Genomic DNA, 25,819 nt, shown 5'->3' with positions numbered 1-25,819 from the left:
ACTTTTTGCCATGAATTTGTCTTTTCAGCATCTTGTTCTCTTCTAGTAACAACTTGTTCTGCAATTGCAAATTCTCATTCTTCAACTCTTCGTAACTTACAAGACTTGAACTGCAATTTGAATGAGCTTCGAAAAATTTGTCGAAATCTTGTTTTCACATAAAGAACTTGCAGTCGGATAACTGTAGGTTGTGTATATCACTTTCACAATTCGAACATATGCTTCAATTGGCCACGAATCGATGAGAAACCAGATGCTTATGAGGAAATTAGGGTTCGATATATGATCTCTGGTGTTATAAAGAAGGAGATGAAGGTCAGTGACACATCATTCGCCACGTAATCATGTCCATGTCATCAAGTATGTGCCATGTAGGATAAGAAAGAAACCCAAATAGTAAAGATTTAACTGAGTGGTGCCAGCACAAACTAAAAGTCAAGTTGGGGGTGCCGAGTGTTAAAGTGTTAGTTGGGGGTGGCAACGGCCAAAGGCCGATAGTTGGGGTGATAAAATCCAATAACCCTTTTTAATATTACCTTGTGGATCCCACACTCGCCACGTGTCGAGCAATGTCCCCAACCCAAGCCCCTCCACACCGCATAGTCTTATTATTATTTGTAATTTGTTAGCTTATCATTTTATATCATAATAATAACTAGGTGGATTTGTCCGCGCGATGTGTCGGGAACTCAGTCGGCACGGTTCGATTCGTTACGCAAAGGAATTGTATTGGTACCGGTTTGATTAGTTATGGTATTGGTATGGAACCGGCAATTGAATTAAAGTCATGATATGTCCAAAAAAATGTGCTTTACATTGACAATAAGAAAAAAAATCTTTTTCAACAAAGTTAATAAAGAGACGATAAGAAAAAAAAATCCAATACTAACTACACCAGTACCGATGTCAGTATCGGGTCGGCCTGTCACGGACTCACGGTACTAATGAGAAAAGAATTTTTTTCAACAAAGTTAATAAAGGAACGATGAGAAGAAATATTAAATAATTTTCAACTTTATACAAAAAGTTTTTGAACGTGAGTTATCGAAGGAAAATCAAATTATATACAAACTAAATGGGTGAAAAGTATATAAATTTGTAAGTATATACAGATACCGGTATCGACTTGTGTAACACTCTACTAAAATACGTCATATTTTAAACCGACTAAATAAGAAAGTTCATAATTATTTAAAACATTTAGTCCATACGTGTTTGAGAACAACCACTAAACTTAAAGGACAATTGTGTAATTCATTCATTACAAAGTTTTCAAAAAGAACTTCTAAAACAAAAGTGAAAATCATCTTCTTGAGAGTGTTCGGTTCACAAGTCTTGTATTGATCACCATCCGCTCGATTGACTTACTTGAAATCTGAAATTTTAACAAAACAATAATGTTAGGATCCTTAAATTTTCATATAAATAAGTGTGGCGTAAAACGAATTCGATATACACCGTTTTTGCAAAACAAAACAATTTTGGCAGGGCTCCACCGTAAATTACGGTGGTCACCGTAATTTACGGTGGGCGCTGGGAGTTTATGGTTTCACCGTAAACCAGGAGAAAACCACCGTAAGAGTTTGCCCTCCACCGTAAATTACGGTAATACCGTAATTTACGGTAGACTCTGCAATTCCTTCCTTTTTGCTGTTTTGACCTGTTTAAAACATTTCCTGCACTTCTCATCCATCAAAGTGCAGCACGGGGTATTTCCTCGCAACAAGTACGACCCGTTTTGGATCCCTTGCTTCAACACACACGCTCCCATTACCGGTTTGCGTGATTCTAATATTTTTCCCATTTCCCACACCCGGGCTTATGGTCTACGGATGGGGTACTTCCGTTACCCGGTTTGTACCCATCTTTTATCTACTCATCTGGGTTGTCATCATGAAGTCCATCATTTTAGACAACCAACCAACACGATTCTAAATTGTTCAATCTATCACCCATAAGTAAGAAACCCAAATCATCATCATTAAAGTAGCGTCAACTACATACCTTAGAGCTTTCCCTTTTGGCGAGCGTCCGCACCGGCTTGACTTCCCGACGCCTCACTCGTGTTGCCTAAAACATACAAGCCAATTTATCATTAGAACCATTCGGCTCATGATTAAGCTTGTCACTTTACCAACACCACATTTGTGTCGATCAATGTCCTTTAGGCATTTTATCAAGCATCTTGTGTGCATAATTTCTTACAATTTGTAACTAAGTTTAACATTCATGATTTAGCCATGGCAAACATCAAATTAAGCGATTTTGCTAAATTTTACATCAATAATTTCTGAATTCTTGTTCATAAAACTTGAATTACTCTAGGAAACATCAAAATCCTAATGTTTCATACCTTTCTACAAAACCCACATATCACCTCTAATGGTGATCATGAATTTTACAAGAATTAAACCAAATTTCAACAAGAAATCTACTAGGGTTCATCCTTATACACTATTTCAAGTAAAACAAACATCATGCATGACCAGATTTCAATCTTATGATTTTATCCAAATCTAAGGTAGAACCAAATCATGAAATTTTTGCATACCTTACAATCTCTTAGTCAAGATGATCACAACCCTATATTCAGATTTCAATTCGGACTTGATTTGCACCTTCAATTGATGGATTTTTGTGAATTTTAGGGTTTGAGGGAAATCCCCTCTTGTTGCCTGGCTTTGATCGATCAAACACACACTTAGGTGTGTGTTTGGTGTGTTATTTTACTATTAGTAAATTAAGTTCCAGAATTGACACATTTGGCCCCTCAATTATATATGGGCTATAAATCAAGGGTTTTCAATTATACTTTGTCATATTTTGTTAAGATTTCTACTAACTAGGTTATTTTTCATAGCCTTTTATCTTAACTTACTACTAGTATTTTATTTAAATTATAACATTAATATTTTCGGGGTGTTACAAGTCCACCCCCCTTAAAGAGGGTTTCGTCCCCGAAACCTGTTTATGTATATGACAGAAGTTCTTATACGTACCGAAAAGTGTAGGGTGTAGTCGTTTCATTTCCTCTTCAGACTCCCAAGTGGTGTCCGACCCTTTTCGGTGTTCCCATTTGACCTTTACTTGATAGACCATCTTGTTCCTTAAGCTTTTCACCTTACGGTCTAGAATTGCAATTGGTCTCACCGCGTAGTTGAGACTATTATTTATCTCGATGTCGTCATAACGAATATACGCGGTTTCGTCGGCTAGACATTTCCGGAGATGTGATACATGGAACGTACTATGTATCCCACTCAATTCAGGGGGCAACTCGAGACGGTAAGCCACCCTACCGACTCGCTCGATGATTCTGAAGGGCCCTATAAATCTTGGGCTTAATTTCCCCCTTTTTCTAAACCGGATTATTCCTTTCCATGGTGATACCTTCAACATAACCTTATCACCAACTTGGAACTCAATCGGTCTTTTTCGTTTGTCCGCATACGCCTTTTGTCGATTTTGGGCCGCCCTTAGGTGAGCTCGGACTATATCGATCTTTTGATTAGTGAGTCCGATTACATCTTTATGTTCAAGTTCACGCGGACCAACCTCACCCCAACATACCGGAGTTCGACACTTCCTTCCGTATAGCAATTCATACGAAGCCATGCCGATGCTTGCGTGGTAACTGTTATTATATGAGAATTCAACCAACGGTAGGTGAATATCCCAACTACCCCCGAAGTCAATTATGCACGCTCGTAACATATCTCCCAACGTTTGTATTGTTCTTTCACTTTGACCATCCGTTTGAGGATGGTACGCGGTGCTAAGAAACAATTTGGTTCCCATTTGTTTTTGGAAATCGCGCCAAAAATTTGAAGTGAACCGGGTATCCCTGTCGGACACGATGGATATCGGCACTCCGTGGCGTGCTATTATCTCATTAGTGTACACTTCTGACATCTTCTCTGACGTATAAGTTTCTCGGATAGGGATGAAATGGGCACTTTTGGTTAGTCTATCCACAACTACCCAAATGGCATCGAAACCACGGCTAGTTCTGGGCAGCTTGGTTAGCAGGTCCATTGTAATTTGTTCCCACTTCCAAACCGGAATATCTAATGGTTGCAACTTGCCGTAGGGTTTTTGATGCTCCGCTTTGACTTGTAAGCAAGTCAAACATTTCTCCACGTATTTAGCCACATCCCTTTTCATCCCCGGCCACCAATAGTTTTGCTTCAAGTCCCTATACATCTTAGTTGCCCCGGGATGAATCGAATAGCGAGACTTATGTGCCTCGTCAAGCAAAAGACTCTTAACACCACATGTGTTTGGGACCCAAATCCGATCATTTCGGCATTTCATCCCATTACTTCCTTCCGTAAGGTCTTTTACCATCCCTTTTATGCGTTCTTTCTTCCAATTTTCTTCCCTTAACGCTTCGGTTTGGGCTTCTCGGATTCGGTCGAGCAGACCTGAAGTTACTACTAACTGCATAGATCGTATTCGTATTGGAACGCATTCGTCCTTTCGGCTAAGGGCATCCGCCACCACATTAGCCTTTCCGGGGTGGTAGTGGATCTCGCAGTCGTAGTCCTTCACCACTTCTAACCAGCGTCTCTGCCTCATATTTAACTCTTTTTGATCGAAAAAGTACTTCAAACTTTTATGGTCAGTGAAAATAGTACTTTTCACACCATACAAGTAATGCCTCCAGATTTTCAAGGCAAAGACCACGGCTGCCAACTCGAGATCATGAGTTGGGTACTTTGTTTCATGCGGCTTAAGTTGCCTAGAGGCGTAGGCGATCACCCTTCCCCTTTGCATTAGTACGCACCCAAGGCCTAGGTGCGATGCATCCGAGTAAACTACCATATCCTCCGTACCATCCGGTAAAGTCAACACCGGTGCACAGGTTAATTTTTCCTTTAATGTCTGAAATGCCTTTTCTTGGTCGCTTCCCCAGACGAACTTCTCATTCTTGCGGGTCAATTTGGTCAACGGCGTTGCGATCTTGGAGAAATCCTGAATGAATCTCCGATAGTAACCTGCCAACCCCAAGAAACTCCTAATTTCGGATGGATTCTTTGGAGGGTTCCATTTTGACACCGCTTCCACCTTCGACGGATCCACCAATATTCCTTTGGCACTTATGACGTGCCCTAGGAATTGCACCTCTCGTAACCAGAAGGCGCATTTTGAGAATTTAGCATACAATCTTTCCCGCCTTAATACTTCCAATACTTCCCGTAAATGGTCAGTGTGCTCCGCCTCGTTTCTTGAATAAACGAGGATGTCGTCTATGAAAACAATCACCTATCTATCGAGCATCGGCTTGCATACCCGGTTCATGAGATCCATGAAGGCCGCGGGCGCATTCGTTAATCCGAACGACATTACGAGAAACTCGAAATGTCCGTATCGTGTCCGGAATGCCGTTTTTGGTACATCACTTTCCTTCACCCTCAATTGGTGGTAACCCGATCTCAAATCGATTTTTGAAAACCAGCTAGCGCCTTGTAATTGATCGAATAAATCGTCAATTCTCGGGAGTGGGTATCGATTCTTTACCGTGAGTTTGTTTAACTCCCGGTAATCAATACACATCCGCATGCTCCCGTCTTTCTTCTTTACAAATAGCACGGGAGCCCCCCAAGGAGACACGCTAGGCCGGATGAATCCCTTCTCTAGTAAATCTTGCAACTGAGACATTAACTCTTGCAGTTCTGAAGGTGCCAACCTATACGGTGCCTTAGCAACCGGTTTAGCACCCGGGGTTAGTTCAATCTTGAACTCTATTTCTCGCTCTGGTGGTATTCCCGGGAGATCCTCGGGAAAGACATCTTTAAATTCACGCACCACAGGTACGTCTTCAATTTTGGGCATTTCTTTTTCGACGTCACGTACATAAGTTAGATATGCCTTACACCCATGTAGTATACACTTGCGGGCTTCTATTATTGAGCATATCACGGGATTACAAGCCTTCTCTCCATAAATGATGACACGCCTTCCGCTCGGAGACGTTAGGTGTATCTCCTTACGTAAGCATATCACCTTAGCATGGTAGCGGGATAGCCAATCCATTCCGACGACCACTTGAAATTCACCCATGGACATGGGCATTAAATCAATGGAGTATTCCTCACCATCGATATTCAATTTGCATTCCCGACATACATCACAAACAAGAAAACATTTGTTATTACCTACTTCTACTTCCATTGGCATAGGTAATTTTGTTAATGTAAACATGGGGTTTTGAATAAATCTATGTGAAACAAAAGACTTATTCGCACCTGTATCAAATAAAACACGTGCGGGGATCGAATTTATAGTAAATATACCTGTAACCACGTCGGGTTCCATTTTTGCTTCCGCAGCAGTGATTTGGAACGACCTTGCCTTAGCCTTTGGGGTCTCATCCCTAGAACCGGCACTCTCTTTGTTTCCCACCAATTCCGGACATTCTGACTTTTTATGACCCGGTTGGTAACATTTATAGCACACCGTTACTTTGTCGGGGCAATTTGCAACCCCATGCCCTATCTTGCCACATGCCACACAAGGTTTATTCTTGAAATAGCATTCACCTTTATGAGTGCGTCCACATGTTTTGCAACTCGGAGATCCTCCTTTTGCACTTCCTTTCTTCGAAGATTCAGCTACCTTCGGCTTCTTTGTGGGACTCGGGTTTTCATCCAAGGCCCTCCTTTCACCTCTTTCAACTTGCCTTTTCAGTTCAATCTCGCGTTCCCGCGCCGCATTGATTATATCAGTAAGGCTTTCATAATGTGAGGGAGTCATGAACTCCCTATATTCAGCCCTAAGCATGGTGTGGTAATAATAAATTTTCTGTTCTTCAGTTTTGACCAAGTCATCACAAAACTTGAGCTTATCCATGAACATTCCCGTAATCTTATCAACGGTTTCACCCTTTTGCCTTAATTGCATGAATTCTTCCTTTATCTTATTTATCACCGCCTTGGGGCTGTGATGTTTGAGGAATGGTACTTTGAAAGCTTCCCAAGTCATCGCCCTTATTGTTTCAACACCCCTTTCGTTTCTGAGGTTGTCCCACCAATCCTTGGCTTGGCCTCTAAGTTGGCCAGTTCCATACGCCACGAAGTCACTTTCATCACAATGCGTACGTTCGAAAACACCTTCAATATCGCTTATCCACCTTTGACAAGCAATTGGATCTACCTCTCCATTGAAAACCGGGGGCTTGCACGCCATAAACTTGTTGTAAGAACAACCTTTCTTTTCCTTAGCCTTGCCCCTATCACTGGTAAGGTCTTCTCTTAGTTCACCAATTCTTTCTTCCATAGTCGAAAGTAAGGTGTTTTGCATTCTTTCCACAAATCTTGGTAGACTAACTTCGATGGCCCTACCAACTTCCTCGGCAATCTTCTCTTTCAACTCGTCGGTAGTGAGGGATAGAACATTGTCACTAGCACCTCCCGACATCTTCTTACTGAAATGTTAAAATGATTCAATAAATAATCTTGTTCAATCGCTCTCATGCCTTTACATGAGACTTCGTACTCATTATTCGGCCAAGTATATAACTTTGCCTTATCATTTATACTAAGTGTACTTCCCGGGTTCGAGTATATCACTACACTCCTCCCATACACAACAAATCGTTACCCTTTTTAATCTTTGTAAATTTAATTTGCTTTAAATGAATTCTTACCGGATGTTGATCAAGCTTTGAACCGAACATAATCCTCTTTAACCTTAGCTCTGAATACCAACTTGTAACACTCTACTAAAATACGTCATATTTTAAACCGACTAAATAAGAAAGTTCATAATTATTTAAAACATTTAGTCCATAGGTGTTTGAGAACAACCACTAAACTTAAAGGACAATTGTGTAATTCATTCATTACAAAGTTTTCAAAAAGAACTTCTAAAACAAAAGTGAAAATCATCTTCTTGAGAGTGTTCGGTTCATAAGTCTTGTATTGATCACCATCCGCTCGATTGACTTACTTGAAATCTGAAATTTTAACAAAACAATAATGTTAGGATCCTTAAATTTTCATATAAATAAGTGTGGCGTAAAACGAATTCGATATACACCGTTTTTGCAAAACAAAACAATTTTGGCAGGGCTCCACCGTAAACTACGGTGGTCACCGTAATTTACGGTGGGCGCTGGGAGTTTATGGTTTCACCGTAAACCAGGAGAAAACCACCGTAAGAGTTTGCCCTCCACCGTAAATTACGGTAATACCGTAATTTACAGTAGACTCTGCAATTCCTTCCTTTTTGCTGTTTTGACCCGTTTAAAACATTTCCTGCACTTCTCATCCATCAAAGTGCAGCACGGGGTATTTCCTCGCAACAAGTACGACCCATTTTGGATCCCTTGCTTCAACACACACGCTCCCATTACCGGTTTGCGTGATTCTAATATTTTTCCCATTTCCCACACCCGGGCTTATGGTCTACGGATGGGGTACTTCCGTTACCCGGTTTGTACCCATCTTTTATCTACTCATCTGGGTTGTCATCATGAAGTTCATCATTTTAGACAACCAACCAACACGATTCTAAATTGTTCAATCTATCACCCATAAGTAAGAAACCCAAATCATCATCATTAAAGTAGCGTCAACTACATACCTTAGAGCTTTCCCTTTTGGCGAGCGTCCGCACCGGCTTGACTTCCCGACGCCTCACTCGTGTTGCCTAAAACATACAAGCCAATTTATCATTAGAACCATTCGGCTCATGATTAAGCTTGTCACTTTACCAACACCACATTTGTGTCGATCAATGTCCTTTAGGCATTTTATCAAGCATCTTGTGTGCATAATTTCTTACAATTTGTAACTAAGTTTAACATTCATGATTTAGCCATGGCAAACATCAAATTAAGCGATTTTGCTAAATTTTACATCAATAATTTCTGAATTCTTGTTCATAAAACTTGAATTACTCTAGGAAACATCAAAATCCTAATGTTTCATACCTTTCTACAAAACCCACATATCACCTCTAATGGTGATCATGAATTTTACAAGAATTAAACCAAATTTCAACAAGAAATCTACTAGGGTTCATCCTTATACACTATTTCAAGTAAAACAAACATCATGCATGACCAGATTTCAATCTTATGATTTTATCCAAATCTAAGGTAGAACCAAATCATGAAATTTTTGCATACCTTACAATCTCTTAGTCAAGATGATCACAACCCTATATTCAGATTTCAATTCGGACTTGATTTGCACCTTCAATTGATGGATTTTTGTGAATTTTAGGGTTTGAGGGAAATCCCCTCTTGTTGCCTGGCTTTGATCGATCAAACACACACTTAGGTGTGTGTTTGGTGTGTTATTTTACTATTAGTAAATTAAGTTCCAGAATTGACACATTTGGCCCCTCAATTATACATGGGCTATAAATCAAGGGTTTTCAATTATACTTTGTCATATTTTGTTAAGATTTCTACTAACTAGGTTATTTTTCATAGCCTTTTATCTTAACTTACTACTAGTATTTTATTTAAATTATAACATTAATATTTTCGGGGTGTTACAACTTGTTAGGTCGGTATACGTTTTGTTCGTCACAATACCGCTATGACGTTGGCACTTGATCTAGCCTACTACACAAAAAACTACTCTATTTCGTATACAACTCCGTTTTCAATAAAATTTATATAAGAATGTCGAGAAATTAAATCAAACACAACCACGCATTTAGTTTTCTTAAGCAAACGAATGCAAGTTATTGGAGAAAAATTACATTTGTAAAAAGAGTTGAACGATTAAAATCGTATATTATAAAAAAATTATAATTGTAATAATGTAATAGGATAATGTCTAAAATTGATAGGCTTTTACCAATGGCATCAATTATTAATATTTTTTTTTGTTTTTTTAGTTTGGAGCTAAAAAAATGATTTAGAGCACTGTTCATCGGCAGGATATTCATATTCATACCGGAATTTTCCCCGCGCATTGCGGTAGAAATTCAGTCGGTATCAGTTCGATTTATTACGGTATTGGTACACCGTAGTCTTTATAGCAACCGTTGTACATTGATCAAAGACCATAAAAACAAAAATCGGTAACTATTCCTATGATACCGATACCACTATCGATGTTGTTTAGTCAGAGTCAGATCGGTTTGTGATGACACTATAGGCTAAACATCTTTAAATATAGATATACACACGTTTTGAATCATGTTATTAACGTTTTTAATTATCTCATAAACAACAAAAAGTTAATAATAGACGCGTGTTTTTTCAAATATTTAAGTATCATAAAATGTAAACATCACATATTATATATTTAAGAAAATAAGATTTTATAAATTGAATTATTATAATATTATATTATCTATATATATATATAATAAAAGAAACCAATTGATGGACACGTGTCGGTACGAGAGACATCTATTTTTTAGTTTTCTTGCCATATATTTATGTTTATTTTTATCTTCAAAATTACAAATTTTAAAATAATTTATTAAGTTATCCCATATTTTAAGTCGGCGTTTATCTATAACTATATCTCTATATTTATATTTATCTTCTAATATAATCTTTATACTTATCTTTAGTTTATTATTTTGCGAGTAAATTGCACAAAACGTCCTTTATGTTTCCTCAAACTTGCAGGTTCCAGCCTTAATGTTTAAAACTTTCTAAAAACATCCTTTAAGTTTATTTTTGTTGATGGTTTAGTCCTTTATGACTAACCAAGTTAATTATCTCAGTTTATTTCCCTCACATGCCTAGCATGTGAAGATCCCACTATCGTTTGATGACCGACATCAACTGACTCGCAAAATGGAATGGGGATGTGGTGCAAACGCAAAACTGCCTGAAATCCAAGCAAAATTGCCTCTGTTTTCACCGGAGATGTAGTCCAAACACAATTGGATCTCTTAAATTTATGGGACCATTCACATGGAGCAAGCCCCTTTTCATTTCGAGCTATCAACATCCACTCGGAGGAGAGATCCAGCCCGCGTTTCGCTGACTAAATGCCAAACAAGTCATATTTGCAGGTTGATAGCCTCATGTTAGTTCTGTATGTGAATTCAATATATGGCAAGAAATAAGTGGAGAGATCCAGATCGGAAGCTTAATTAGTTGGTTACTCGAAGCGTCGCCGGAGTGTTAACCGGAGTTTGCCCGTCGAAATAGCGTGTGAGGTCCCGCTCTTCTCCCGGAAGTTACGGTTTCGTACCTTGCATTCTATCTTGACCTTGCGTCTCCTCCACTCGGTCGTCTTCCTTTTCTCGACACTTGGAACGAAACCTCCTCTACCCTCTTTTCCCACAGTGGTTTCTAGATTTCTTCAGGGCTTAGTGGGTCTGATATTGATCGCGGCTATCTGAGTATAGTTTTGCTAGATCGATTCGAATCCCATTAACACCCTTAGGGTCGAGTTGCCATTGTTTCGTTTGATTGTTTTGGAGGAGTTAGGGGAGTGTAAATGGCTTTTCAGAAAGATGGTACCGGTTTCGTAACAACTTTCTATGTCACGAACCTTCCGGGGGGAGTGTCTAGAATGATTCTATGGAGGGCATTCCAACAGTATGGAACAATCAAGGATGCGTATGTGGCACGTAAAAAAGACTCTAGAGGAAACCATTTTGGATTCGTCCGATTTGAAGGTGTGCAAGACGTGCTGGCGACTCTAAGAGGTATGAACCAGGTCAATATTTTTGAAGCAAGGGTGAGTGTATCGGTGGCGAAGTTTGACAAGAATCACAGGCTGTTTCAGAAGCAGGGGTATGATACTGGAAATGGCCAACAACAACAACGTGCAACGATTCCAAAAGGTGACCCGGTACCACAACGGAGGCCGGTATTCCAGTATAGACCTGTCAATAATGGGAGGTCTTACTCGGAGGTGGTCAAGGGTAAAGAGGAAACACAAAGGAAAGAAAAAAAATTAATCGTGGCAGAGGATAAGCTGGCGGTTATACGGACCACTGTATGATGAGGGCGGTTATAATAGAAGTTAAAGATGTCATTGTTTTAAAAGATTTGAGGAGGATGATGAGTATGGAGGGTTACGGGGAATATCCAGTATCCTATCTAGGAGGGATGAAATGTATGGTGGTTTTTAAAGAAAAGGGGCAGGCGATTGAATTCACGAGAGCCATAGAAGAAAAGTGGAACCGGCAAATCTTGTCGGCAACGCTGTGGAAGGGGCAGGACTTGGAGTATCATCGGTTGGTATGGGTAAAAATATTTGGGTTACCAATTCACCTCAGGGATAGTGTATTGTATAATCGGGTGGGGGAAGTCTTCGGAAGACTGGTAGGGCCGTCAGAGTTTTCGTGGACGGTGACGGATAACTCGGATAGTGGGTGTTGGATTGTGACTGAAATCGGTAACCGCATTGAGGAGGAGGTTAACATAGAATGGCGTGGAAGGACATATAATGTTTGGGTGAGAGAAGAATCTAACACATGGCTGCAGGAAGCGATTGCAGACATGACGGAGGATCAGAACGGGTCACCGTTAAAGTCATCGGAATCAGCAGCGATGTCGGAGGATGACGAGAAGGAAGGTGAAATACGAACGGTCGGGGACAATGAGAAGTTGGAAGAGTGTGATGGGGAATCGGAACCGGTTACTCCCATGCAAAATGTGCATGGAAACAAGGAAGGAGAATCATTAAATATGTCGGCTGAGGGTATGGGGAAAAGACAAAATTCAAAAATTGGTGGGACCCCCATTGGTACTAACCTGCAAGAAAATCAAGAGGTGCCCAAATATGGTTTGGGCCAGGATGAAGTTACTAAGTCCAGAAAGAGGCCTAGGAGTACAAGAAGCCCACATTGTTTGGATATGGATGATGTTTATATGGGTAACCCGATAAAAAATTTAGAAAGATCCTTTGACCTAAATAACTCTACACATGTGGGAGATGAACTGTTGGGTGAATCAGCAGAGTCATCTAGGAATTTTCAGTCTGAAGCCGATAAAGGGGTTCCCGAAAAAGTCCAAGCGGCTGTGGAGGAAAATTCGTCTGGGGGTAATTCGGAACAGCCTTCTAAGGATATTCGTGACCCAGGCGACCCGGAGATGGGGGTCCAGAAGGATGTGACCGATACGGTGACTGTCGGTTCGTTGGTCGGGTTTCAGCTTGATGGGTTTCATGACCAGGTTAGTGGGATTATTATTGGTGAAAACAATATTTTGCAATGAATTTTATGTCAGTAAACTTAAGGGGGGTCAGGGACCAGAGAAAAATGGATTGGATTAGAGGTTTGAAAACATCCCACGGGGTACACTTTCTAGCAATACAGGAAACAAAATTGGGGGGTATTTCACAATTTGCAGCAGGTAAACTTTGGGGGAGGTCACGTTTCGAAATGGCAGCTGTAGATGCAGTTGGGAGGTCTGGGGGTTTGTTATGCTTGTGGGATCCGTATGTATTTGAATTTAATGACATTATTAGAGAACAAAGGTTCATAGTGGTGCAAGGGAACATAAAACATTCTGGTGAATTATTAAACATAGTAAACGTTTATGCTTATAATGATCCTGTGGAAAGGAGGGCTTTATGGGAAGAGTTGGTTCTACTTAAACAGTCTTTAGAAGGGATGTGGGTTTTTGGTGGAGATTTTAATGACGTTAGAGAGCCGGGCGAACGTTTTAACTCAGAGTTTGTGGCCTTGAACGCTGAATGGTTCAACCGGTTCATTGAAAGGTCAGATTTGGTAGAATATAATATGGGAGGGCGAAAATTTACGTACCATTCAGATAATGGGGTGCATAAGAGTAAACTCGATAGGTTTCTAGTGTGCAGAGATTTTCATGCTAAATGGCCAGCTGCATCGGTAGTTGCCTTGTCTAATGTTGTTTCGGATCATTGTCCCATATTGTTGTCGGTTTTAGCACAAAATTTTGGATCTATCCCAACCAGGATCTTCAATTCTTGGTTAGTCATGCCGGGTATTATGGAGTTTATTCAGCAGTCCTTGGAGAGTTTTACATTCCAAGGGGCGGCGGATATGGGGCTAGCAGTTAAACTCAGGTGGATTAAATTCAAGTTAAAGGACCGGGTGAATAGTATGAAAGCAGAAAAGGAATTGGTTTATAAAGAAAAAATGGCTAGGTTGGAAGACCTAGAATTATTAGCGGAAGAACGGGTTCTTTCTCCTATTGAGTTGGAAGCTAGGGCGAATTGTAAGAAGTTTATTATGGAGGCTGATTTGGTTAAAGTAATGGATCTGAAGCAGAGGTCGAGGGTTAAATGGGCTGTGGAGGGTGATGAGAACACGAACTATTTTCATAATATTGTGAATGCTAATCAAAGCTCCAACAGAATCAATGGACTCATGATTAATGGTGTATGGGAGACGGATCCGCCGGTTATCAAAGACTCGATATGTTCATTCTATGCCCAGAAATTTCAAGAGCCAATGGTGGTTAGGCCTGGGCTGACCTGTCCCTACCTTGCTCAGGTGTCTGTAGCTGACGGGGCGATTTTGGTTGCCCCCTTTACGTTATCAGAGATTAAAAATGCTGTTTGGGATTGTGGGGGGGGGGATAAGGCCCCGGGCCCGGACGGTATTAATTTCAGGTTTATCAAGAGATGCTGGGGGTCATTACAGGTGGATTTTGTAAAAGTGTTTGAGGAGTTCTCACGGAATGCTTCCATGTCTCCTGGTTGTACTTCCTCGTTCATTGCGCTTATCCCGAAGTGCAATGATCCAGATGGTATGGGGGACTACACACCCATTAGCCTTATTGGGTGCATAAATAAGGTGATCTCGAAAGTGCTTGCAAACAGAATGAAATTAGTTATTAACAAACTAATTTCGGAGGAACAATCTGCCTTTTTAGCCGACAGAAGCATTTTGGATGGTCCGCTGATACTAAACGAGTTAATACCTTGGTGGAGATCTAATAAAAAGGAGGGGTTTATCTTCAAAGCAGATATTGAAAAGGCATATGATTCACTAAACTGGGGTTTTTTAGAAAGCATTATGGTACAAATGAACTTTCCTATGATTTACATTAAATGGGTTATGGCAACGGTGGTCAATGCTCGAGCTTCCGTTTTGGTTAACGGGTCACCCACACAGGAGTTCGCGTGCTACAGGGGCCTGAGGCAAGGAGACCCTTTATCCCCGTTTTTATTTATTATTGCAATGGAAGCTTTAACTGGAGTAATGAAGAAGGCAGGCTCTCTTGGTCTCTATGAAGGGGTCCGGTTTGTAAATCAAGGTTCGATGCTCTCTCACTTCTTATATGCTGACGATGTCATTTTTGTTGGAAGATGGTCCCGGAATAGTGTACAAAACTTAAGGAGAATTTTACGATGCTTCTACCTAGCGTCGGGGCTTCGTGTAAATCTTGGGAAAAGTTGGGTGTTTGGGGTGAATGTGGGTGGTGATAGTATAAACAGTATGGCCGACGTGATGGGATGTAGAGTAGGGTCCTTCCCGTTTAAACATCTGGGACTATATGTAGGGGCGAATATGAACTTGGTCAGGAATTGGCAGCCGGTAGTAGAGGTGTTCAGAAAAAGGTTGGCAATTTGGAAAGCAAAAATCCTATCTTTTGGAGGCAGGTTGACGCTAATAAAGTCAGTGCTTAATGCACTCCCCACGTACTTTTTTTCTTTGTATAGGGCCCCCGCACAGGTTATCGATCATCTTGAAAGGTTACGTCGGGAATTTCTTTGGGGTATTACACCGGAGAAAGGGAAACTAAATATGGTAGCTTGGGAAAATGTTATGACCCCAAAAGATTTAGGGGGGGGGTCGGGGTTGGGTCTTTAAAAGATGCGAACTTAGCTATGCTCGCCAAGTGGTGGTGAAGATTCAAAACAGATCCGGAAAGTTTATGGCGAAAGGTAATTTGGAGTATACACCACAGTAAAAGGAAATGGAATCCGATTCCGGGCAGATTGACAATTGCAGGACCATGGAAGAATGTTTGTAAAGTGTCAAAAGATATGGAAAAATATGGTCTGAATTTGTTGGAGTGTTTCCGGGCTGTTCCGGGCGTCGGAGATTCGATAGCATTCTGGAAAGAAAGGTGGCTGGAAGGTGGAACATTGCAAAGTAGGTATCCGGTACTGTTCGAGCTGGAAAAGTGTAAAAACGCAACTGTTTCGGACCGGGTAAAAGTCATAAACGAAGTGACGACTATTTGCTTTTCGTGGGTACGGCAGAGGTGCAAAAGCTGACCGATGAGCTGTGTGCGGTACTATGGGGAGGCGGCAAAGACCATTGGGTTTGGGAATCGGATGGTTCAGGTATGTTCTCGGTTAAAAGTTTGAAGTATACACTACAAAACGCGAGGTTTTCAAACCTGGGGAACGATTTTGTGTGGAATAATTGGAACCCATTAAAAGTAAACTTCTTAGCTTGGCGAATTTCTTTAAATCGGCTGCCAACTCTTGTCGCTCTAGCACAAAGGAATGTGATTTCTGGCCAGATCATGTGTACTTTGTGTAACCAACATGAAGAAAATGGGGATCACTTGTTTGTAAGCTGTGAGAAGGCACAACATGTCTGGAGTTTTGTTTCTCAATGGTGCAGGATAGCTAGCATTTTTGCCTTCAGGGTAGAGGATTTGTTGAATTGGCATAAATATGTGCAAGGTACGGAAAAATGGAGAAAGCTCATATATGCAATTATACAAGTGGCGATGTGGGTGATATGGAGAAGTAGAAATGATATGGTATTTAGGGGAAAGCATGCGTACTTGGATCGTATGACGACGGAAATAAAGCACTTAAGTTTCATATGGGTTGGGAACCGTTCATCATTGAAAGGAATAACTTGGGAAGAGTGGTGTAATTTCGATGTCGCGAGAAGGTGTCTGTAGCATTTACTTTGACGATTGGTGTATGTATTGGTGTGGGCTAACACGTTGTTAGCCCTTTGATTAATAAAATAATTTTTTGTTGGCCGTTCAAAAAAAAAAATCATATGTATAAATATATAAATATATAAATGTATAAATTTACATGGCACTAAAATCTTAAGACATGGGCCTGTTATACTAAACCCAAGAATCAAGATACCCCAAGACCCAAGTCTCTTTTATGAATTTACGGCGGTTGCTTTAAATGTCCAAAGCTGCTTATCCCATGCCTCCTTTTCTTTTCTATTCTTTTTCCGTTTCTCTCCAAAACTAACGAGTAAACTGCCATTTTGGTCCCTGTGGTTTAGTTATTTTTGCCACTTTAGTCCAAAACTCAAACTTTTTGCATCTGGGTCCCTGTGGTTTCAGTTTTATTGCCATTTTGGTCCAAAAATAAAATCAGGTCATATTTGTCTTATAAAATCCTGCTATTTTGTTATTTTCCTCAGGGGCAAAATGGGCATTTCCTTTTTATAAATAAATACCAGATTTTATAAGACAAATATGACCTGATTTGCCCTTGAGAAAAATGACAAAATGACAGAATTTTATAAGACATATATGACTTGATTTCATTTTTTGACCAAAATGGCAATAAAACTAAAACCACAGGGACCAAGATGCAAAAGGTTTAAGTTTTGGACTAAAGTGGCAAAAGTGACCAAACCTCAGAGACCAAAATGACAGTTTACTCAAAACTAATATATGTTTATTAACTGATATGTCATATACATATGGTTAGGTTAGGGTTAAGTGGCTAATAATAGCTTTGGGTTGATGGGTTGCTTACATTTTAGTTAAATTAACAAACTCAAGCATGATCTATATACTTAATTCTGTTTAAAAAAAAACCCGAAAACACTTGAAATCATATGAAACAAGACGTGTTAAACCAATTTATCTAAACAAGTTAAACGAGTTAACAAATTATGTACTTGTTAGACCAATAATAGCTCATTAACACATGTTTGTACATTATAAGCTAATGTTTTCAACTTATTTATCAATAATTTCATTTTTAAAACTGTTTATTTCACATCAGGGGACAACCCTGTTAATAATAATCTCAAACCCACCTAAGCGCATCTGCACTCAAGGACCATGTGGACAAGCTCTCTCGGCGCCAACTAACCACATGGACGCTTGACACCTATCTCTCTCATTCATTTCTACCTCACTCACATCTCCCATCCGCACCCACAAACATCTCCACTCGAGACTTGTGCCTCTCTTGACCCTTCCCCGCCACGAGGGCGCCACATTTACCCGACACCAATTATATACGGTCTAAAATACAACAATTGACAAACATTAAAAGATTTAACCTCAATTCATATGTCAATATGACATCTTTGATATCCGATATTCATTCATTCATAAATCATAACAAGGGTCTACATTAGATGTTTTTAGGGACACATTTTTCCAACAAATAAAAAAACAAATTTCAAGTCAACAAACAACTTTGACCGTCAAAGTCGTAACGCTGTGCACTGAACCTCATCACCAAACTCATCAAACGACGGAGGCGGCATATTTAAATCAAAACAAAAAACCGGTTTAGCACACGTGGCAGAACATATCTCACCAACATCCCGTTGCTGTTCCCCAACTCCGTCAACAACCACCGACGACGACGAATCACAGTCACTCCGACAATCATCCTTAAACACCACCACCGTCGACTTCTGTCGTAACGGTAAAACAAATTCCGACAACCGAGGCCCACTGAACGACTCCAGTGTACTACTCATACTACTGCAAGTAGGCCTCTGTGGAGGAGCAATAATCTGGTGCTCCGCGTGCTGAGCTGGACTGTAAAACAACATATTTTGTTGATGGTTGTAAAACGGTGTCGTTATTGGCAAAGGAAAATTGGTTTTGACGTTGGGTCCTCGGAGATTCCGAGCGGCGGCGTCGTACGCACGTGCGGCATCCTCGGCGGAGTCGAAAGTACCTAGCCAGACTCTGGTTTTTTTCCATGGGTCTCGGATTTCGGCGGCGAATCTGCCCCATGGTCGTTTTCGAACTCCTCTGTACCTAACTTCTGGTTTGGGTTCAGATGAGTTTGTGATGTTAACGGCAGCGTTAACCGCCGTTACTGTTTTCCCTCTTCTCATATCTGATCAATCTCTCTTTTGTTATGAATCTCTTTCTGTGGGTGGGTGGGGAGATGAGAGAGATTTTAAGGAGGGAGAGAGGGGGTTTTGGTTTATCGATTTTTGAAATTTGTTTTGGATTTTGGGTTTTGCTTTTTCTTGTTTCGGACCCTAGACACGCTTTCTCCTGACGACTTTCTTGATTTTACATCGGTTTTGTTGTTTTTAAATAATTTAGGTGTGTAAAAGACTAAAATAGGCCCCCTCAAGCATTGACTGGATTTTTATTTTTGTTTGGTGTTGATTTTCATTTGGACTGTGGACTCCATGTCCCCATTGTTGACTCTTCATGGATGACACGACACCTGCTACTCCAAGTCGGACTTCACCGATCATCCTGATCTTGATTCAAAACTTGATGATTCAACATTTGTGTTGTTATAAGAATTTACGGGAAATTCGATTGGTATCAGTTCGGTTTGTCATAGTATTGACAAATAAATGTAACGTTAACAAAAGAAAACGCTAGCTTGAAATTTGTTACGGTTTTCAATGATTTTGTTTATTTTTAATAATAATATAGGCATTTAAAAGACTAACATTGAGTTGTTCATTTTAATTGATGTATATTTTTAAATAGCCCTCAAACATTGAGGTGTTAGGTGGACGAAATATTATTGACAGCTCCTTAATATTGAACGAAATATACTTTTAGGGGAGGAAAGGTAAGAAAAAGCTGCCTTTTCAAGGTGGATTTCGAAAAGACCTACGACACACTCAACTGGAAGTTTCTGATTTGATTCTTACACATATGGGTTTTCCTTCAAAGTGGAGATGCTGGATAATGGGGATTTTTTATGCGGGATCGGCTATGGTACTTGTCAATGGCTCTCCGACATCGGGTTTCGCGTTCGAAAGAGGATTACCCCAAGGGGACCCGCTATACCCCATTTTTATTTATATTAGCATTGGAAGCTTTGAATGTATTAATGGTGAAGGCTACGGACTCCGGATTATTCAAAGGTATCACTCTCCCAAATAACGGCCCCGTTGTATCACACCTATTTTATGCAGATGATGTAGTATTCATCGGAGATGGGAATGTGGAACACGCAAAAAACCTAAACCGCATCCTTAGGTGTTTTTTTCTAGCATTGGGTTTGAAGGTGAGCCCATCAAAGAGCAAAGTATATGGCATAGGTCTTGAGGAGATAGAGTTATCTTTTTTAGCATCGGCCTTAGATTGTAATGTTGGGGACATGCCTTTTAAATACCTCAGAATGTTGGTTGGTGCAAATATGAGTCGGGTGGCAAGTTGGAAGCCGGTGGTGGACCGCTTCAATGCAAAGTTGTCAAGATGGAATGCGAAAAGCTTGTCGTTTGCAGGACGAGTAACGTTGGCTAAAGCGGTATTAGGAAACTTACCAACGTATTTCCTATGTCTCTGCAAAGCACTGATTAAGGTAATAAATACGCTCGAAGGTATTAGGCGGAGGTTCATATAGGGAGGTGGAAGACACAATAAAAAAAATTCACTGGGTTGGGTGGGAGAAAATAATGGTATCAAAGAAAAGAGCAGGATTAGGTCTAAGGAATTTACGGGATGCAAATCTGGCTCTACTAGTCAAGTGGTGGCAAAGATTTCGGATTGAAGAAGACTAACTACGGGTCAAAATCATTAAAGCGCTACATGGTAACAAATGGAAGAACGACTTATTGCCGGTTAATAAAGTCGTTACAGGGCTGTAGAAAAACATCGGCAGTATAGAAAAAGGATCTACATAAAAAGGGTGTGAATATAAATACTAGATTAGTGTGCAAAATCGGGAAAGGAAATAGAATCAGATTTTGGGAGGACAAATGCCTTCCTAATGGTAAATTATCTTTGTTATTTCCTCATCTTTACAAGTTGGCAGCAACAAAAGGATCCCCAGTGATGGAAAACTACAAAAGATTCGGCCCGAATGTAGTCTGGGAGTGCAGTTGGAAGTCACACCCAACGTCAGAATCCACATGGGCAGAACTGTTGGGCTTCTTGGAGCTTTTAAGGATGGCCGAGGTGAAAGAGGGTGAAGATTCGTGGATCTGGGGTCAGGAAGTGGAAGCCATCTTTTCAGTCAAAACGGTAAGAGAGGACCTAGAAGCAGCATGTACACAACTTCCGTTAGGCTTCATGATCAAATGGTGTAATTGGGCGGTGCCTAAAGCGAACACGTTTGTTTGGAAGTGTGCACAAGGTAGAATTCCAAAGAGAGTCGAGCTAAAAAAGAGGGGTGTACAAACTGGTAAAAATCTTTGTGCTTGTTGTGGATACATACCGGAAATTGTGGAACATCTCTTGATATCATACATGTTGGCACAGGCACTATGGTGGGCTATCGGGGTATAGCTGAAAATTGACAATTTATACTCCCACGAAACGGTAATACAACTACTCACTCATGTTGATACAATGAAGCTATCTAAGAAGAAAAAGAAGGCAGCAAGATGCATTGTGGCGGCAACATTATGGAAAATTTTACTGAATCGAAATGAAAATTTTTTTAAAGGAAGGCAAAATTCGAACACCAAAATGCTTGAAGAAATAAAGGAGTGCACGTACTTGTAGATTAGGAGCAGTGCGAAACTGGAGTATTTATCGTATGAAAATTGGATTGAACATGGAATTAATGTCATAGAAGGTTAGGCGAGTAGGCAGGTTAATTTTGAGTTGTGTATGTTCTAGCCTTTTGGCTATATATACTTAAATCTCCCTTTATGTTCAAAAAAAAATTGATGTTAAACACTTCATTAACTAGATTTTTGTTTGATGTTGAATTTCATTCGGACCATGGACTCCATTAGTGACTCTTCATGGACGACACCTGCTCCTCCGTGTTGGACTGTTTGGAAGGTTTTTAAAGGGCGCACTCGTCTCTCTCCTCTACCTATGTAATTCTTTACTAGTATAGTCTTTGTCTACGGATATCTCCTATACAGCTGTGACAACTCGAGTTTCCGAGATTCCACTTTCGCATTTATTGCACGTTCACTGTTTGTTTAGTGGTTTACTTGCACAATTGGTTTGCTTTGTAACTGTATACGTTTTGGTTCGATAAAGTATATTGTGATTGTGCATGGTTATGTGTTATTTACGAAAGATGTGACAAATACTTGAACTTGGTGATGAAACTGTAAATTATATGTCTTGTGCATGCATTTATGTAATAGATAATACTTAAGGGTGTTTAGTGTTAATAGTGGAAATAAAACAAAACCCTTAACCCTAATCATTCTCACAATCATCATACGTACTTCAACATTCCTCTACAATTCTCTATACAATCATCTTCTTGGCACAAGCTCTCAATCATCACTCTTGATCCCTCTCTTCATCTAGAATCAATCTAAGGTAAACGTTTAATGATTTCTTGTTGTTAATCTTTGATTTTGTGATTCATGCAAAACCCTAGTTCTGCAAACAATGACACTGTGGTTATTAAAGATTCTGATTGTTGTGAAATGGTTTATGATTAGTAGTGTAATCAAATGCTTGACAATGAGATGCTTGTAAGATAGAGATGTTTGATTTGCTGATTAGATTACTGCACCTTGAATGTATGAAAATTAGGGTTTCTTGATCGTAAAAACGTAACTGTTACATTGCATATGAACATTCGCATGATTGATTGTATGATCTGAACTTTTGGTTAAACATGAAGATCCGAACTTTTGATATGGAAATAAGGGTCCGAACTTTTGATACAATGAACAAGGGTCCGACTTTTGATTTGAGGGGTGTAGTCCGAATTCTTGTAAAGGATGTAAAGGTCCGAACCTTTGTAATAGTAATGTCCGAATTATATTTGAATAGAGGGGGGTGTCCGAATTTTATAAGGGGAGGGGGATAGGTCCGAACTTTATTGATAATCACACAAGGTCCGAATTTCTCACAAGACACATGGGTCCGAACTTTTTGATGTGTTTGTCCGAATTTTTGACAAGGGATGTTTGTCCGAGTTTTTCTTAATACATGCGCCATGTCCGAGTTTTAACATGTGCGCCATGTCCGAGTTTTAATACATGCGACATGTCCGAGTTTTAAATGTATGCGCCTTGTCTGAATTTTTAGTGATGTGCCATGTCCGAATTCTTATGCATGATGCCTTGTCTGAGTTTTTATGCCTTGATGGTGGTCCGAATTTCATATGATATATGTATTCCGAACTTTACAAAGTGATGTATGATTCGAGTTTGTTGATGCTATATGTATGAATAAGTGAACAAGTGTCTGAATTTATGGCAAACACCAGTGTTAAAGCCTACTGTATGTTTCTGTATATAATTGTATACTACTGTATGTAATTGGATGATCCTGTATGTGTGAACAATCTTTCTCATATCATTCTGTACACAATTATCACACAGAACACAGTTGCTTGGATACCAAAGACTTGTAAACCCTAATTGAATATAAACACTTACATCGAGTTATGTGCAATGTACCTTAGGTCGTGTGTAACGGACCTAATCATTAATTAACACTAGAAGCAATAACATACCGAGCAAACCAAGGTGAGTTCACACTCTTTACCAAGGCATGGGATTCCCGGGGATTGGGAATGGGTTGAATGATGGAATTGAACGATTTCTCGTATTTACACGGTTACTAGACTATCTACCATGGTCCTCGGGTTAAGCAGGACACTTACGTAAAACCTACGTAAACAAGTACATACTACTGTCTTCCGGAGTCAGGAAGGACACTTACGTAAAACCTACGTAAACTCACACATGCTACTGTCTTCCGGAGTCAGGAAGGACACTTACGTAAAACCTACGTAAACCCCACGCGTACCACTGTCCTCGGGTAAAGAAGGACACTTACGTAAAACCTACGTAAAGCTCGTGCGTACTACTGTTCTCGGGTTAAGAAGAACACTTATGGTTACGAATAGTCTAGTTGTAACATTCCTATTTTTATCAAATAAAGAATTATAGGTTTGGTTAAAATTTATTGACCACTAGTAACTAGTAACTAGTTTATTAAGGATATAAATAGTCAACCCAAATAGTTTTAAACACTATTTTATATAGTTGGTTGAAATATTATATTAATTAATTGGTCTGTATATGGGTGACCTTTCTAATAAAATAAAAGTTTATAAAAAACTTATATTATTAGACAGGTAACTTATGGGTAAGTCGACTGTTAGAAATATGAAATTCCTGGACAGGCCTAGGAACCATATAATAATTAAATTATAAAAATAAATTGTATTTTGAACCTACTCTAATTTTTATGAAACTTAGACCCACATGTAGACAAAAATATTCTGGTTCTAATGACATATTCATAAAACATCATATCTTACAAGTTATACGCGTCAAATAAGTAAAGTTGCTGAATTAATTATAATAATAATAGTTAACTAATTGGATTGTGAGTATACAAATATAAAAATGAAATAATGAAATATGAAAATTCTATAATATACATGGAAGTCCAAGAGCCATTCGTGTCCTACAAAGAATTCTTGAAATTTCATTTTATGTACGTGGCATTAAAAGAAAGCATCTAAACATATGCATTCAATTTTTAGATACGTGTGTGCTTGTGAGTTGGGGTGGCATCAAAGAAAGTACATAGGTGTATGAAAATATTCGTATCCCTTAAGCAACCATCCAACTATAAATTAGATAAGTGCCTTTCCATTTTTTTTCACACCCTCTCTCTCTCGAAAATCTCATATATGTATATTCTTATTTTTTTTGTTGTTTACACAATAATAATAATAATAATAGGGTTCTGCCCCGTTTTAAGTATTGTAACTCCCGATCACCGCTACCCTTTCCGATTGATCTGAGTCCCATAACGCATGTCAAGGCTCTGCCCGACTAAGTTCGTTTGGATTCTATCTCGGAACATCGGGACAAGGTTGATTTAGGGGTACTATACTTAACACAAGTGCAATATATATTTTTAATAGCCCAAAAGTTATACCCAAAATTTATACCAGGAGTCTTTCTAGTTGAACCCTAAAGTTACAGAATAGGTCCACTCTCTTTTCTCACTATTTTACTCTTTTTTTGTAATTTACCCAAACCTATTATTTATTATTTATTTTATAAACGAATCTCATCAAAAGTCATACCTATTATTTTATTTACCCAATAGGAAACCCTAGTTGAGACACCCAAGTAATCCTGCACAACTCCTAAAATTTTCATAGCAATCAGAATCAGGATTTGGGCCCCTAAAACTCAGAGGGGGGTATTCCCCATTGATGATTATCATCACAGTTCGTTGTCAAAATATAATTCTCAATTTCCGTCGACGCAGCAAGCCTACCCACAAACGTGGCAACCCTATGGTGAAAAGTAACCCGTCGCGCCTCGCGACGCCGCCCAGGCAACCTCTCGCGACACGCGAGAGGGACCATTTTCCAGCCATAAATAGAAGGGTGTGGGACATGAAATTCTGCGTTAAAACGACGAACAAATTCGTCTTACACTTCGAAATATCATCCATATACTACCAACCACACACGTAATCTCGAAATTCTGCCGCAATCAGGGTAATAACTCAATCGCTATTACGATTCATTTTCCGGGATCAATATATCCAAAGAATGTCTAAGTGCCGCCCACATTGGGTTATGCTTTGTCGTTTGTCGATAATTCGATAAATGAGTTGAAGTATTATACTTTGTCGTTTGTCGTTAATACGATAAATAGCTGTATTGATCATTAACCCAGTTTTTTGTGAAATTCGTTAAGATTCGAATCTCATGACTACCGTTAAGGTTGATTCAGGTTTTACACCAATACGTATTCCATTCTGTTAAACTTACCAAAAATACTCCCAATTACACCCTTACAATTAAACAAACTATTAAATCATCAGAAGATC

At 39.5% G+C, this 25,819-nt stretch overlaps 3 protein-coding genes across 4 annotated transcripts; 1 reads left to right on the top strand and 2 right to left on the bottom strand.

Annotated features, from left to right (window-relative positions):
• Positions 1–1,335: 1,335 nt before the first annotated feature.
• On the bottom strand, positions 1,336–9,259 carry LOC110928131. Of its 2 annotated transcripts, XM_035979716.1 has the most exons (5): positions 9,134–9,259; positions 8,587–8,652; positions 6,297–7,426; positions 2,005–2,070; positions 1,336–1,375 (listed from the first exon to the last, which is right to left on the bottom strand). In XM_035979716.1, exons 3-4 carry the CDS (start codon positions 7,417–7,419, stop codon positions 2,006–2,008), a joined length of 1,188 nt encoding a protein of 395 aa, XP_035835609.1. In that variant the 5' UTR covers positions 7,420–7,426; positions 8,587–8,652; positions 9,134–9,259; the 3' UTR covers positions 1,336–1,375; position 2,005. The 2 variants fall into 2 exon arrangements, 1 of the variants encoding a protein (XP_035835609.1); XR_002586160.2 differs by lacking the exon at positions 6,297–7,426.
• Positions 9,260–18,162: 8,903 nt separating this feature from the next.
• LOC110930208 (ethylene-responsive transcription factor 3) lies at positions 18,163–19,105 on the bottom strand. Its single transcript, XM_022173457.2, has one exon. The coding sequence runs from the start codon at positions 18,946–18,948 to the stop codon at positions 18,301–18,303; it is 648 nt and encodes a 215-aa protein (XP_022029149.1). The 5' UTR covers positions 18,949–19,105; the 3' UTR covers positions 18,163–18,300.
• An 811-nt stretch (positions 19,106–19,916) lies between these two features.
• LOC110932300 lies at positions 19,917–21,316 on the top strand. Its single transcript, XM_022175645.1, has 2 exons — positions 19,917–20,390; positions 20,837–21,316. Exons 1-2 carry the CDS (start codon positions 19,917–19,919, stop codon positions 21,314–21,316), a joined length of 954 nt encoding a protein of 317 aa, XP_022031337.1.
• Positions 21,317–25,819: the final 4,503 nt, after the last annotated feature.

Source organism: Helianthus annuus, chromosome 11 (assembly GCF_002127325.2).
Source record: "Helianthus annuus cultivar XRQ/B chromosome 11, HanXRQr2.0-SUNRISE, whole genome shotgun sequence".
Classification (NCBI taxonomy): Eukaryota; Viridiplantae; Streptophyta; class Magnoliopsida; order Asterales; family Asteraceae; genus Helianthus; species Helianthus annuus.
The sequence above is the reverse complement of the archived record's forward strand: the minus strand, read 5'-3'. Positions and strand labels throughout refer to the sequence as shown.